Source organism: Ambystoma mexicanum, chromosome 3q (assembly GCF_040938575.1).
Source record: "Ambystoma mexicanum isolate Mex_15411 chromosome 3q, UKY_AmexF1_1, whole genome shotgun sequence".
Classification (NCBI taxonomy): Eukaryota; Metazoa; Chordata; class Amphibia; order Caudata; family Ambystomatidae; genus Ambystoma; species Ambystoma mexicanum.
Genome location: NC_090926.1, coordinates 640,568,915 through 640,585,619, shown reverse-complemented (window position 1 = coordinate 640,585,619; position 16,705 = coordinate 640,568,915). Strand labels below are relative to the sequence as shown.

The 16,705-nt window shown below is 47.4% G+C and overlaps 1 protein-coding gene across 5 annotated transcripts in view; it reads right to left on the bottom strand.

Moving 5' to 3' along the window:
* Positions 1 to 16,705, bottom strand: part of FOXK2 (forkhead box K2) — an 833,912-nt gene that overhangs the window by 609,928 nt on the left and 207,279 nt on the right. For 3 of the 5 annotated variants that reach the window (XM_069654528.1, XM_069654525.1, XM_069654526.1), the window contains exons 2-3: positions 14,535 to 14,636; positions 14,358 to 14,447 (exon numbers count right to left, since the gene is read on the bottom strand). The exons of the other annotated variants lie outside the window; for them this stretch is intronic. In XM_069654528.1, the coding sequence (XP_069510629.1) occupies positions 14,358 to 14,447; positions 14,535 to 14,636 (192 nt within the window). The remainder of the gene's footprint in view (positions 1 to 14,357; positions 14,448 to 14,534; positions 14,637 to 16,705) is intronic. 5 annotated transcript variants of the gene reach the window in all.

Sequence of the window (16,705 nt, the reverse complement as noted above, 5' to 3'; positions counted from 1 at the left end):
CATGGGCGTTTAACACCTTCCATGAATGCTTTAGACACTGGTACCCTCCACATGTTATTTTTTGTTGTAATGTAGTATATGCTGCTAAATCCACTGTAATGGTTTTTAAAAAAAACATTTTGCACTTATCAAGCGCCCCAAACCCATGACCATCAAGGCGCCGGTTACAGGACAATCAACAAGTCTGGTACATAGCGTCAACCTGTCAGGGTCACCGATCAGTCCAGCGAGGGGCCACGGGACGGTGACACTGGGAGAATAGCAGTGTCTTTAGGCGTTTCCGAAAAGTCCAGTAGGATTGCTCTGTTCTCAGCACTAGAGGTAGGGTGCTCCAGTTCTTGGTGGCGATGACTGGGAAGCTTGTCCCGCCTGCTCTTGTTCGCCAGAATCTTGGGGTGATCAGCCGATGCGAGTAAGCGGCGCGAGCTGGTCTTGAAGATTGAGATTCCTTTTAGGGAGAGGTAAATGTGGGCAGATTTGGAAAGGCATTTATGGGCGACTGTCAGTGTTTTGAAAGTAATGCAATCACATATTGGGAGCCAGTGAGCTTTTCTTCTGGCCGAGGAGATATGCTGTTGCTTGGGGATGTTCAGGGCGGCACGAAGTGCATGGTCCTGGATGACTTGGAGTTTGTTGATGTGTGTGTGGAGGTGCCAGCAAATAGGATATTGCAGTAGTCAAGTCTAGAGCCAATAAGTGCACAGGCAATGGACAGGCAGCTGTTGGTGGAGAGCAACGGTCTGCTGGCGTTAATTGGTGGTGTGTGCGGCTGAGGATGCTATGGTACTGACCATCTGAGTTAGCGACAAAATAGCATCTAGTTGGACACACAGGGTCTTCATGACGCTAGAGACTGGTATGGTGATGCCATGTATGGTGAAGGCCCGGAATGCCTGGTCCAGCTTGTTGGGAACGACCTGTGAACCCATCAAGAGAATTTCGGTTTTGTCATCATTGACGCAGAGGAGGTGATCCACTATTTTGGTATACTGTATGCAGAGTGCTGAGTCAATGGGGTAATTTGTATTTATTTATTTATATAGCGCACCAGGCCCAGGGGCAACCGGGCACATAACTTGGATACAACATGATAAATGCATAACATGGCAGTATAACAATGTTTTTACAGTAGAATTACAAGATTTTGCAATCAGGAGAGTAGCAGTAAGAAGCTAAGCAGAATGCAAAAACAAAGGTAGGTCAGAGTACAAATAGGGCAGTGAGCAGTGTTAGATGTCTTGGGAGGACAGCCAGGCTTTGGTAAGGTGTTTGAATTTCAGGAAGGAAGGTTCTGCTCTCAGCTCATTAGGGATTAAGGGTAGGAGGATTTTTATTTATTCGTATTTTTAAAGCGCAAAACAGCACAAGGGCATTGTGGCGCTGTTACAAGTGTACATATCTGGTTACAAAGGAAGGCTTAGTAGTTACATAAAGTTTATCCTTTTCTTGACTGGGAACCAGTGGGCTTCACGTCCGGCTTGGGATATATGGTCACTTTTTGGAATGTGTAGTGCTGCGTGGAGCGCGTTGTGTTATTTGGAGCCTGTTGATGTTTTTAGTAGAGGGCCTGCTAGAAGGGAATTGCAGTAGTCGAGTCTGGCTCCTATTGTGGCTCTGGCTACGGATAGGCAATTATAAGTGGTTAGAAAGGTTTTATGGCAGTTATAAGTTTTGTGGTGTGGGCAGAGGCAGAGGAGATGGCACTGACCTGTCTTGTCATCGAGAGTGTAGAGTCTAAGTAGACTCCAGGGTCTTTACAGATGTGGAGACTGACAGATTGGTGTTGTCGATGGTGAAGTGAGTGTATTTAGTGTCGAGTTTGGAAAGAATTTCCTTGGGGCCCAGGATGATCTCAGTTTTATTGCCATCCAAGTTTGGATGGTGGCATATATCTGGAGGAGAGCTTCTGCATCATGGTCATAATCTTCAGTAAGGAGGAGGACTTGTGTGTCGTCGGCATAGTTTGTGTATGCTATGCCGAGCGCATCCAGCAAGTCGAAGAGAGGTTTGGTGAACAGGTTATAAAGGGTGGGTGCAGTACATGAGCCCTCGGGGACTCCATAGTTGATGGTAGTGGGTGCTGTGTTAGCTTGGTCAGAGTAGAGTTTCATGGCCCTACCTGCTAGGAAGGAGGCTATCCAGGCAGTGGCTTTGTCCGAGAAGTAGGCGGCGTTGGACAGATGGGAGGTGAGGATATTGTGGTCAACAAGATCAAACACAGCAGAGAGATCAAAGAGGAGCAGGAGGGCGGGTTTACCAGTATCCATTATTTTGGTAATTTGGTTCTTAAGATCCAGGAGGGCGGTTTCTGTGCCATGGCCTTTGCGGAAGCCTGATTGTCTTCTCCCTATGATGCCACTGGTTTCCAGGATGTGTACGTCATCTGCGTAATTGGTGAGGAGATACCTTGGTGATCCACTGCCATTACCTTGTCTGTTCTTTGTTTGTCCTGTGTGAGCGCCTGTCATGATCTCTGCTTCCAAAAGGTCAGGGTTTTCCCAACTCCTTTGGAAGCAGATCCATAACCCAGGTTCCGAGTGCCAACCAGTCCCAATTGGGACCTTTTGGACCCAGTCCTGGCGCCAGTGGCACCAGGCTCATAAATATGCCCAGTCCCAGCGCTGGAAGCGCCGGGCTCATAATGCTTGGGTGGACTTACCTTCAGCAGACCATGCTGCTTACTTGCCTGCCAGTTGAGCCTCTGATCCTCTTCTGTTTGGAACTACTTTTCCTGTTGGGTGGGGCTGGAGCCCCTCCCTAGATTCAGAACTGGAATCTAGGGAGTCTGGAACTGTTCTGGAAGGCAGGAACTCTTTTCTTACCAGGAACTCTTTTCTTACTTAGGCGTGGCTGTGGAAGGAGACACCTAAGCACTACAGGAGGCTATTTAAACCACACCCGGTGGATGAATCTTGCTTTGCGTTATTCTGCAACCTCTGCAGCAGAACGCTCATCGTGTCTTCTGCATCCGGTCCTGGGCCTAAGGAAAAAGGCTTACCATCCTGAATCCAGTCTTCAGCAACACCTATAAAGACAAGAAAGAACAGGTTAGCATTCCGGCATCTGAAAGGCAAAGGCTTACCATCCTGAATCCAGTCTTCAGCAACACCTATAAAGACAAGAAAGAACAGGTTAGCATTCCGGCATCTGAAAGGCAAAGGCTTACCTACTCTTCGTGCGCTCCGGAGGCCTTCGGCGCTGCATCCCGCATCTGAAAGACAAAACAAGGTGCGTTTAAAGACATTGGGGAACTTTAACACTCACGTGCCATTACTCCTTTCCACATCTAATCCAGTGGGTATTCCGGCACCCTACAGCCGCTCCGAACTCGTACCTGCAAAATAAAAAGACAGTTAGAGCGCATAGTGAAGCAGGCAACAAGCGCTTACTTACGTGCTTCCAGGCGCTTCTATTCATCACACGGGCTCCATCTTCAACTCACTTCAGCCCGTCATCCGCCATCGCCGGAACCCTGCAAAACAAGAGACATCATTACTAAAGACTTTAAAGACATTTGAATGACTCGAAACTTACCGTTCGTGCAGTAAACGACGGACAGCAGTCCTCTGAAGTCAAGAGGCCTGCGCTACCTATCCAGTGAAGAAACTGGTTACAGCACCCTGCCCCGAGGCAGATGGAGAGCTCGACATTCACTTACCTAAGGTGAGAGCGTTAACCTTTGGGGGTCTACAGGAGAGGAGAAGAGGAAAGAGATAGGGACACCCCAATAACCCCAGTTCATTAACCCCATATTTTCTATCTGCAGACATCTTACTCTACACGTCAGGCATACAGTGCACAGAGGTCCAGCCCAAAGAGCCAACCGGGTGCTACACATCACCTTTGAAGATACGGTAGTCGCCCAGTCAAGACCGGCGCCTCTGCGAGAATCAGGTGAGCGTTACAGAACGCAAAGCCTACCGCAAAACTCTCGCCCAGGCGCTATGGAAACCTCGGATACTGACCCCCTAGCCCGGTTACTTGGGGAACTAATGGCAGAAGTGCATGCAGCTCGTCAGGAAACGAATGCTCTAAGAAGGGAACTAATTATTTCCAAGGAGAGAACAGACAATCTTGCTAGACAAGTGCTACAGTCACAAGCCGGACAGACCCCGTTACCCGCATCAGGGGCAAATCTTCCTTCAACATCCTCTATGAATCCAGTGCAGATCAACCTACCTGGGAATGTACCTCTGGCTCCGCCCGAACGATTTTCTGGTGACCCAAAGAGGTTTGCAGTATTTATCAATCAGTGCCGGTTGCACTTCTTATGCCGGCCAGCAGCCTTTCCAACTGATCAAGCAAAAGTAGCTTTTGTACTTTCGTACCTTAGTGGCAATGCGGCAGACTGGTCGATCCCTCTAGTTAATCAAGATGATCCGGTTCTCCATGATTTTCAAGCCTTTCAGCTTAGTATGGAAAAACTGTTCGCAAGACATTCACAGGGGCAGGCCTTGGACAATGAGCTTCTTTCGTTGCGACAGGGTAATCAAGACCTTTTGGCTTATATTGCATCTTTCAATAGACTAATAGTGGAAACTCAATGGCCTGAGGACAAAAGGATTACGCTGTTTTATAGAGGTCTACGTGGAGAGCTCAAAGACGTTTTAGCCCAAGTAGTGAATCCCCCACAAGACTGTTCGGATTATATAGACTTGGTCGTTCAAATAGATCACAGGCTGCAGAACAGGAAGGCCGATCGTTCCAAGTTTGATGCTCGAGTGTTTTCCAAACCGCCAACTCCTTCCAAAGGAGTAGACTCCGGGGAACCCATGCAAATAGGGGGTCTGAAAGGTCCTCTAACACAAAGGGAGCGGGAAAGGAGGAAACAGTTGCAACTATGCCTATATTGCGGAAACTCAGGGCACTTTCTTCGAGACTGTCCGGTGAAACCTGCCAAGAAGGCAGTAGGAGCTGCAGTTACCAAAGTTACAAACTCTGAGCAGGGAAACGACCTCGCCCGACAAGAATAGAGGTCCTCTTGCCGAGCGTGAAAACCAGTTCCGTGACCTCGCATTTCGTGATACCTATGGTCCTCATTAGCCCTGATAATCCGGATCGATTACATGCAATTGAAGCTTACGTCGACAGCGGTGCCATCGGCAATTATGTGGATCATGAAATGGTTTTGAGGATGAATCTAACTCTTTGTCCCAAGGCTGTAAAGGACGTCGTTACTACGGTGGATGGTACGGAGATAGCCTCCGGGCCAGTAACGCATACCACTCAAGAGGTGACGCTAGTAAGTCAAGATGGACACCATGAGAAGATCGTGTTCGATGTGATCAAGGCCCCTCAGTTTCAGATTATTCTAGGAATACCTTGGTTAGAGAAACACAATCCTCTGATCGATTGGCGAGCAAGAACAGTCCAGTTTCCAGAATGTGTCTCTACTTGTCACCCTCCACCTGGTGTTGCACTGGCCGCAATTTCTTCAGAGACTCCCCAGTTACCTCCCGAATACCTAGAATACCAAGATGTTTTCCGGAAGGATCGGGCTAACTCTCTACCTCCTCATAGGTCTTATGACTGCCAGATAGACCTGATACCTGGATCTACTCCTCCTTGTAGTAGAATTTATGCCCTCACCGAGCCTGAGAACCTTCACCTTCGACAATACCTGGATCAATACCTGGCAAATGGGTTTATTCGTCCTTCCAAGTCCCCTGCTTCTTCAGCTTTGTTCTTCGTTCCAAAAAAGGAAGGAGACCTTAGAACTTGTATCGATTATCGCTCCCTGAACCAGATCACCGTTAAGAATAGATATCCGTTACCTTTGATCCTTGAACTCCTGGACCAAGTCAGAAAAGCATGCATATATACAAAGCTGGATCTTAGAGGAGCTTACCACTTGGTACGAGTAAAAGAGGGCGATGAATGGAAGACGGCCTTCCGCACCAAGAATGGGCTATTTGAATATCAGGTCATGCCCTTCGGACTTTGCAATGCCCCGGCCGCCTTTCAATATTTTATGAACGATGTCCTCAGAGAGCTCATAGATGTATGTGTTGTTGTTTACATTGACGACATCCTCGTTTATTCTTCATCGGAATCTGTACATCGGAAACACGTGAAAATGGTCCTCGAAAGATTGCGTCAACACAAACTTTTCGCTAAGTTGGAAAAATGTGTTTTCAACGTGACTGAAGTTGAATTCTTGGGATTCATATTATCACCTGGCGGAGTGCGTATGGATTCAAAGAAGGTCGATGCAGTTCTCAAATGGCCATCACCATCCTCCGTAAAAGGTGTGCAAAGCATGTTAGGCTTCGCTAACTTTTACCGCAGGTTTATCCCCGAATTCTCTCGAATAGTCCAGCCCATCACTGCCTTGTTAAAGAAAAACAAACGTTTTGAATGGTCTACCGAGGCGGAACAAGCTTTCCAGGATTTGAAGACTAAATTTATCTCTGCACCAATCTTAAAACACCCTCGCCCCGAATTCCCCTACATCGTGGAAACTGATGCTTCAAGCCTTGCCATGGGGGCAGTTCTATCACAAAAGGACCCGGTAACCAATCAGTTGCATCCCGTGGCATTTTGGTCCCGCAAATTCTCGCCTCCTGAAATCAATTACACGATTACTGACAAGGAACTTCTGGCTATCAAGTCTGCCTTTAAGGCTTGGCGGCAGTATCTGCTGGGGGCCCGATACACCGTTACTGTGATTACGGATCACCGAAACCTGCAATATTTGAAGACCGCAAAAGCCCAATCCTCTAGACAACTCCGTTGGGCATTATTCTTTGCCGAGTTTGACTTCATAATTACCTATCGACCTGGTACAAAGAACGGTAAAGCCGATGCCCTTTCTCGGATGGGAGTGGAAGAACACTTGGTCAACCCTAAACCTGTACCAATCATTCCCGAACAAAGAATTCTGGCCCGAGAATTTCTCGAAAACATCGTCCGACTGCACGGTTTTCCTTCGGTTCTAATTTCGGATCGAGGTAGTCAATTTATTTCTCATTTTTGGCGAAGTTGCTGTCGGTCGGCTCAAATTGATGTGAGACTATCGACCAGTCACCACCCTCAGACCGACGGACAAACCGAGAGGACCAATCAAACTCTGGAACAGTATTTACGCTGCATGCTGCAACAAACTGAAAAAACTTGGAAAGATATCCTTTGGATAGCCGAGTATGCCTACAATAACTCTGTCCATTCGGGAACTGGGAAAACCCCGTTTTTTCTTTTGTACGGCAGTCACCCTCGAACCTCGGAGTTGGATCCCCTCCAAGATCTTGAAACACCAGCAGTAGACTACCTGCATTCTACAATCACCCAAGCCTTTAAGGAAGCTGTTTCTCACCTTCAAAGGGCTAAAGAACAATACAAGAAAGGAGCAGATCAACATCGGAAGGAAGCCCCTCACTATCAAGTAGGGGATCAAGTCTGGTTATCCACCAAATATCTATCTCTAAAAGGGCCACGCACATTCAACCCAAGATACCTTGGTCCCTATTCCATCACTACCATAGTAAACCCAGTAGCGGTCAAGTTGGACTTGCCCCCGCACATGAAGATACATCCGGTCTTCCACATCTCTCTATTAAAACCCGTGCAACCTCAAACCCGACTAACCAAATCTCCAAAACCTATCCTAGTGGATGGAGAACTCGAGTTTGAAGTCAAAAGCATTCTGGACTCCAAGATCTCCAAATCTAAACTATTCTACCTAATTGACTGGAAAGGCTACGGCCCCCAAGAGAGATCCTGGGAACCTGCTGAATATGTCCACGCTCCTCGCCTAATCAAAAGATTTCACCGAACATTTCCTGACAAGCCAAAACCCCCGGAGAAGCCCGGTTTGGGAGGGGCCTTGAGGGGGGGTACTGTCATGATCTCTGCTTCCAAAAGGTCAGGGTTTTCCCAACTCCCTTGGAAGCAGATCCATAACCCAGGTTCCGAGTGCCAACCAGTCCCAATTGGGACCTTTTGGACCCAGTCCTGGCGCCAGTGGCACCAGGCTCATAAATATGCCCAGTCCCAGCGCTGGAAGCGCCGGGCTCATAATGCTTGGGTGGACTTACCTTCAGCAGACCATGCTGCTTACTTGCCTGCCAGTTGAGCCTCTGATCCTCTTCTGTTTGGAACTACTTTTCCTGTTGGGTGGGGCTGGAGCCACTCCCTAGATTCAGAACTGGAATCTAGGGAGTCTGGAACTGTTCTGGAAGGCAGGAACTCTTTTCTTACTTAGGCGTGGCTGTGGAAGGAGACACCTAAGCACTACAGGAGGCTATTTAAACCACACCCGGTGGATGAATCTTGCTTTGCGTTATTCTGCAACCTCTGCAGCAGAACGCTCATCGTGTCTTCTGCATCCGGTCCTGGGCCTAAGGAAAAAGGCTTACCATCCTGAATCCAGTCTTCAGCAACACCTATAAAGACAAGAAAGAACAGGTTAGCATTCCGGCATCTGAAAGGCAAAGGCTTACCATCCTGAATCCAGTCTTCAGCAACACCTATAAAGACAAGAAAGAACAGGTTAGCATTCCGGCATCTGAAAGGCAAAGGCTTACCTACTCTTCGTACGCTCCGGAGGCCTTCGGCGCTGCATCCCGCATCTGAAAGACAAAACAAGGTGCGTTTAAAGACATTGGGGAACTTTAACACTCACGTGCCATTACTCCTTTCCACATCTAATCCAGTGGGTATTCCGGCACCCTGCAGCCGCTCCGAACTCGTACCTGCAAAATAAAAAGACAGTTAGAGCGCATAGTGAAGCAGGCAACAAGCGCTTACTTACGTGCTTCCAGGCGCTTCTATTCATCACACGGGCTCCATCTTCAACTCACTTCAGCCCGTCATCCGCCATCGCCGGAACCCTGCAAAACAAGAGACATCATTACTAATTACTAAAGACTTTAAAGACATTTGAATGACTCGAAACTTACCGTTCGTGCAGTAAACGACGGACAGCAGTCCTCTGAAGTCAAGAGGCCTGCGCTACCTATCCAGTGAAGAAACTGGTTACAGCACCCTGCCCCGAGGCAGATGGAGAGCTCGACATTCACTTACCTAAAGTGAGAGCGTTAACCTTTGGGGGTCTACAGGAGAGGAGAAGAGGAAAGAGATAGGGACACCCCAATAACCCCAATTCATTAACCCCATATTTTCTATCTGCAGACATCTTACTCTACACGTCAGGCATACAGTGCACAGAGGTCCAGCCCAAAGAGCCAACCGGGTGCTACACATCACCTTTGAAGATACGGTAGTCGCCCAGTCAAGACCGGCGCCTCTGCGAGAATCAGGTGAGCGTTACAGCGCCCTGAGGCCTCCGGGCATGTGGCGCAATATAAACACTCTATAGAATAGAATCCAGGAGGTAAAATAGGAGTTTGGTGAATATGTTGTAATGGGTGGTGTGAGAAACCTGAGGGTATTCTCCCATGTAGACCTTGGGGGTTCCTTTTCGGGTGACCAGGGACAGACTGGCGCTCTCAGATCCCAACCCTGGAGGTGGACGAGCGAAGAAGGATCACCTGGATAGGGGAGCCCAGAGTTATGCATGGGGAAATCTCCAAGGTGAGATGTGGTATTATGCTGAATAAAGGGACGAGGAAGACTAGCTTCCTCAAGCTTTTATAGGTTGCGCCAACTCAACATCCCTTTCACTCAAAAGATATCCCTTCTTCCAATCCCACAAAACCGCCCTATCTGATAGATGCCTTAGGAGCCCAAACCCTGTTGCATTTAAAACCCACAACTCACAGAATCCTTGTTTTCCTGCTTTCCACTCAAATGCTCCTTCGTCTCCACGTCCTTCTGGTTATTCGTTTTTGAATACCCGATCTACTAGGACAAAACACTACCATTCCCACAATCCCCTTGTTTATTTCAAGATGGCAAACCGGGTCATTCCAGTCTGTCTCACAAATCCTATCAGTTTCACCCTTCTAAGTATATCAAAACCACTGGTACAAACACTATAATTTCATACAACACCTCTTCACAAACACTTTCACACACCACGGAAGACATCGGACCAAGTCCAAACCGGTTTTCCAGACATGTCCCAACCCTATGGCCAGGCAGAGTCAGGCCACTGACCAGAATCACACACATGACAGCCCTCTCTTCACCACAGGGACAAAAGGTGGAGCATGACAACACACTACGAGCAAGGCAGCCGGCACGATGTAAGAGCTAACTCAGCACGGCAGTTCAAGGAGGAGGAGAAAGACGGCGCAGACCGAGAGGGTGACAAGCTGAGAGTCTACCTTGCCCTTTCCGACCAAGGACGTGAAGCCTCTGCAGAGTGAAGAAGAACTCTGCAAACAATAGCCAACGTGTGCAGATGTCTAAGGTATTAGACTTCGATTAGAATTGCAGATTGCCAAGCCGGGTAGACTCTTGTCTCGGTGGTACCAACCTTGACTCAAAGGAGAAAGAAAGCTAAGTGAGTCGAGGGGAGAACCGATAAAACGGAAGTGTGTTGAACGAAAAAAGTAGCAAGTGGCTATCTGAACTTTGAACAAACAACTGTTTAATATTAATGAAAGAAGGGGAAAGCCAGCCTTATAGATGGGTGTTCAGTCGAGAAACTCTAGGCAAATACCCTGCTGCTGAAACAACGATAACCCAAAGCCCTTGGAATAATGTGAAAAAGGGGGTCAAAGTGGTCATACAGAGGTCTTGCAAAATCCTCTTTATCGTCAAAATTCTTTGACAGACAGAACTGTGAAAGCGAAGGGAAGTGAATCCTTCACATTGAAAAATAGCACATGAACTGTTTCTCTTGAAAAATTAGCAAGAGTGAACCTGGACGAAAGATGCCAATTAAAAGGAGCAGAGTCTAAAAGTCCCATGAGGAATTGTTGGTAAAGGCTGGCAAGAGTGAGCCCGACAGAAGGAAGTCGACAATCCAAAATAAAGTGTAGAACAAATTAACCAGACAAAGGGGTGTACGTGACGAGTGTGAAACAAAAGTCGGCGAGAGTGAACCCGGCAGAGGTAAGCCGACAACCAGGGGCAAAGGCAAAAAAACCTGTTTAAAAAGACATTTAGATTTGTGAAAGCGTGAGCATTGCAAGACAAGGAGAAGGGAAGTGCCCCCCTTGTCATCTGGGGTCCGAGCCCGACAGAGTTACTACCCAAAGTTCGCTGAAAATGGAAATGTCTTGTTCAATACGTCGGAGGGGTCAGCACCCAGAAAAGGGGGACCCACGGGTGAAGCTATCACCCAAAGTGTTTATAGAACACAACTTTGTGTGTGTTTGTTGAGAATATCAGGCCCTCGAGGGCAAGAGACTTTTATTGAAAGGAGAATTTACTAACCAAGAACTTGATAGCTCTAACAGAATGGTCAGCTTGTGCTGGGAAGGCTCAACCATGTGCTGTGCTCCAAAGTCCCACCTTGTCCCGTGCTAAAAACGTGGGGAAGGGAGGCCTCTAGGCAATCACATCCTGACTTATTATTTGAACACGGTTTGATACCCTATCCCACACTCTAATTAGTTGTAAGGAATTGCCAACAGGACTGCCTTATTTTTCATTTGATGGTCGACGCTTGCTCCAATCTTAGCTTTAGGTTAGGCGTTTTTCCACCCTGCATTTTTAGTTTATAAACACCCTTGAACTGATCACTTGTGTCTGTCATTACTGTTGCCATCTTGAGTTCCTTACAGTGGGGATACGCAAGAGCCTTAGGGCACGCCACAGGTGGCTGGTGAGGGCCGAGGTGTTTTCAGCGAAGACTCATGGTTCTGTCAGACAGGAAAGAGGTTATCCAAGTGATAGCTTCAGGCGAGAAGTCAGCCGCATAGGCAAGGTGCCGACACAAGCTTCGATGGTCTACGAGGTTGAAGGCTGCAGACAAGTCAAGCAATAGTAGCAGTACTGGTTTGCCTGCATCTTTGATCTCGTCAAATTGTTTTTTTGAGATCTACAAGCGTCGATTCATGCCATGGCCAGGGCGGAATCCAGATTGGATAAACTCCTAGGATGTTATTGGCTTCTAGGTATAGCTGGATCTGGAGGTAGGCTGCATGGGCCAGGATATTTAAGAGGAAAGGGATGGTCGGATTAGGGCAGTAGTTGGTGGGGATGGAGTGGTCTAATGTGGGGATTTTTTTAAGGAGCTGGAGAACCCAAGCTTCCTTCAGACTGGAAGGCACCGAGCAGGTGGCAAAAGAGGAGTTAATGATGAGAGGGTGTCAGTACAGTCCTCTAACAGGGGCCGGGCATACATCCCCTTGGCAGCGTGAAGGTTCAAGGCCTTTCATTATCCGGGAGAACTCAGTTTGCGAGACTGGGATGAAGTGGATAGGGGGAAGGCCTTGGAATGTGGCGGGGCGAAATGTCAAGGGGACCTTGCGAGTTAGCGCATAGGGCATTAATTTGGAGAGATTATTTTCTGCAGAGTGCGGATTTTATCCAAGAGCGCATTCTGGATGTTCGTACACAATCGAATATCCTTGATGTTGGAGGGTTGAGTAGTAAGGAATTCTAACTCACAAGAATTGCCAACAGTTTACGGATGCTAGATTTGGCATTGGAAATGCTGGTGTTGTAAACAGTGTTTTTAGCCTGTAGCATGACCCGTTTATGTTCCTGTGCTATGGAAGAGAAGCAGATTACGTCAGATGGGGATTTCCTCCTTTCGAATTCAGCTTCACATTTTTTCGCATGCAGGGTGCGGATGTCCGTGGTGTACCACGCAAGACGCGAGGCGCATTTGGGCTTGCGTAGGGTTAGGTTGAGATAGTGTCATCTGCACACGTGATCGTTTTGATGTAGAAGTCAGCCAAGAAGGCAGGATCGCAGTGTGGGGTTTGAGTGGATTGCAGTTCATCCAGCAATGGAAGCATTTAATCTTTGGAGAGATTGCGAGAAATCTGGGCTAACATGAGGGTTAGAGGCAAGGCAAGAGTTGCATGCTGGGTGGAGGTAGGAATGGTGTGGAGGATATTGTGGTCAGTCCGGGGGCATGGTAGATTGGAAGAAACAGTAATATCGCAGTTAAGGTCAGCTAGCCAGTCCGGAATGCGCTCTTTGGTATGTGTGTGCTGCAGTATGTGTTGTGTGAATCCAAGTGCCCTGAGGGAGCCGACTAGGGAAGTTGCGTTGGTGTCGTCCTTGTCGTTGAGGCATACATTAAGGTCGCCAAAGAGTAGAGTCTGAGAGGTGGGCTTCATGTTGGTGGAAAGGACATGGATGAGGTCCTGTTCAAGGGATGACAATGGGTCTGGAGTGCGATAAACCAGGTACATTGTAATGTTAGAGGTGTGTGAAAGGCAAAGTTTGGTGGACAAGTTTACTATTCGATAGGGATGAGGTGCAGATTTCTTGAATAGGGAGGGTTTCCCTAGCGATGATAGCTACGCCTCTGCCTCTAGCGTCCTGTTTATTTTTACAGAGGATGGTGTAGCCATGCGGGATAGCCATAGACAAGGCTGGCCCGCAGGCGGCATGAAGCTAAGTTTCGGAGATGGCTAGAATGTCACGATTGTTGGCCGTGATGCCTAGGATGTCCATTGGATGGGCAGGGACATACCTTGTATCCATTAAGGTGCCAATTCTCCTTGTAACTGGGAGCACACTGTAATTATGGTTAATTATTTAAATCTCTGGATAAGTAGGAGTGTCTGGGGGAGATAGGCCGACCCTGACACTAGGTGGTGTACAATAATGAAAAACAGGTGTCCACAGTCTTGTGGTACAGTCCCGTCCCTCGCACACCCTATATATGTTGAATAAACCACCAACCATTTACAATATTTAAGTAAAAGAATTCTTAACTCAAATCACATTGCCTTTGTTGTATAGTTTTTTATATATATGATAATCATAGTAAATTGAGCAACATTTTTTAAAAAAACGTTCAAACAATATAGTAAACACTGTTGCAATTTTTCAAGATTTCAAAGTCTCCTTTGTGGAGTAGAGCAATAGTTCATACGTTGTAAACAATCATCTTCATTGTTTTACTTGTATTCAATTGCAGTAGTAGATCGCATATATACATTCTTTGCTCAACGCGTTTCAGGAAAACCTTCCCTTCTTCAGGAGCTGCTAGATCCTTTCTATTGTTATGCTTCTTTCATTTCTACAAATAATTATATCAAAAAACCTTTTAGTGACTGTTTATACAATCTCAAATCAACAATGGGTCTGTCATGCTTATTTCTGAGGTTAATAATCACCTGGATTCATAAATACAAAAGTTCAATTTGGAGAAAAACTCCTGCTCCATGCAGTCTGGCCAAAGTTTGTATTCCAAATGGGTATCTGTCAACCTGTTGGTATGACAATATATGCAATACTGTTATCTAACTAAAAAAAGGCTCATTTACAATTAAAACTAAGAGTTAAGAGTTAACTAATTTTGAGCGGAAAGATTCCCTACATACCTATCATGGTTGGATCCTTTTGTGATCCTTTGGTGCCATTCATGTCGCTTTGTCCAATCCATAATAGTGCCGTGGCTATCTTGTTTCAACCTGAGACATGTGGGAAAGTGTGGTGTCACTCGTAATTCTGTGTATACTTCCAATTGGATTAACACAGAGGTGTGTCTCTGATCTTACCTCACTCGTGAGTATATGGGTAGATCTTGCTGTATTTTCAGCACCGATGTTATAGTCAGCTGTGTCACAGCTTCCCGTTCTGGTAAAGGTTTTGATGTAACCCTGTAATTAGACATGGATAGATTCTGTGTGAATAAATTCTATCACTAGTATCTAGCTTTTGTTGTGTTGACCTATTTTCCTATGCTAGTTTCCTACTTAGTATGTATAAATACTTTGCAACAGATTGGGAGCATGTCCTGAGTGAGATAAAAATCGGGATGAAGCTTATAGGCACGCAAGTTAAAGTAATTGACTGCATGTATAGACCTACAATCAATAGAATAAGATATATGAGACAGCGTTCCCCGGCACTTACTAACCAGGATGTTTACAGTAGACCATTCCGCTGTACCCAACAGCAAGCTATTACCAGTTACTAGTTACTAATAAACACCACGTGGTAGGCTGTATCGCCGACCAGTGCAGATGGGACTGGGCATGATGCTTGCAGTTGTGTGGCCTTTTGTGGAAGATGTACGTGGGAGCAGCAGTGGTATAAAGAGAGGCATCCGTGCAAGGCGCAGGATGGTGAGCCTTGGAATTGGAGGGGGTAGGTGAGGTTGTCTCCAGATAGGTTTAATATGGAAGCAGCTGGTAGCTGTGGTCGCATGGGTTCGGCTGCAGGTGGGGTTGTATATTGTTGCTGCACTGTTGGGGCACCTTCGGGCAATGAATGAGCAGAGTCAGTTGTCTAGGGCACCGGGTCCGGGGGCGCATAGGCAGACGTGACCCCTTTTGCTGAAGAACAGTTCCCTGAGGATCCCTTGGCGACAGAGGTAGGAAAGGGGTGTGAAGTGGCAGACCTTACAGATCAATTTATTGGTTTGTGCAGGGGAGGGATAGAAGAGGCATTGCTCTCCTTACCTTGTTGTGATTTAGTTGGAGTTAGGATGCGGTCAAAGTATTCAGTGAGGGTTTAACGGGTTGGTGTGTTGGACAGCATCATTCCTTGCTGTGCAGATGGGAAGGGGCCTCGGCAGCGCCATGCAGTTCCAGGCGGGGGTCTTGGGCTGTACAAGTGGGCCTTGTGAGAGGGCTGTGTCACCAGCAGCTCCCCGTTTATGGGTCTTGAAGTTGTGGCAGTAGCCCACTCTGGTTACCAGAGACAGCGGGCGCCATGTTTAAGTGGAGCAGATGCTCCTAGCCGGTCTTGGGGATGCCAGCAGAGCTCACCTTCAGCTTGGCTTGCTACTGTACTCATCCGTGCAGTGGATTCAGCACCCTGCTGGTGCTCTGCCTTCAGAGATCATGAATTGAGGGAGGCGCTCGAGAGCCCGAGCAAGATGGCCACAGGACCGCAGAGCTCCATGCGGGCCCGCCGTTGCACCGAGCTTTGTTACTTCCCAACCTCAATCTCCCCCTATACCATACACACATGCTGGGACGCCTTTAAGGCCTTCATGAGAGGCCAGTGCATATCCAGGTGGGCGTACAAACTGAAACAGTGGCGGGCCCAAGTGGTATCGCTGACGCATGCCTTGCAAACGCTGGAAAGAACGCAAAACGGCGCTCGACCAACACACCCTCATACAGCTCCGCAAAACCCGAGCGGAGATTAAAGTCATTGAAACGACTAGAGCCCAAGAATCCTATTCCAGCTGGACCCAGAAGTTCTACCTGGAAAATGATAGACCTTGCGCCTTATGGCACTATCTCTAAAACAAAGACAGGCAGCCATGGCTATCACCTTAATAAAAGATGGGGAAGGGAAACTAGTAGCAGAGGATGAGGCCATTAACCACAGGTATGCAGAGTTCTATGCTCACTTATCAGAAAAGCCTGAAGTACTCTCACCGCAGGCGGTGCAAGGCTTTCTGCGGGCCGTCCAAATGCCCAAAAATCACTCATTAGATAGGACGCACTACCACTATCCATGAAAGGTATAATCAATGCTGTCAAAATGAACACTATGCCTAAACTCATATCTAGCGATGATGATGATGATACCATGCCCCCCCCGTCCGAAGATTTACCAAACCATTGACGCTGCTATCTCCAAGTTCATTTGGCATTAAAAAAAAGCATGCATCCATGCAGGAATCCTCACTGCATCCAGAACAGGATGGTGGCCTCTCCTTGCCATCCTGGCGGAGCTATTACTTGGCAGCCCAAATTATGCTGAGCCAAAC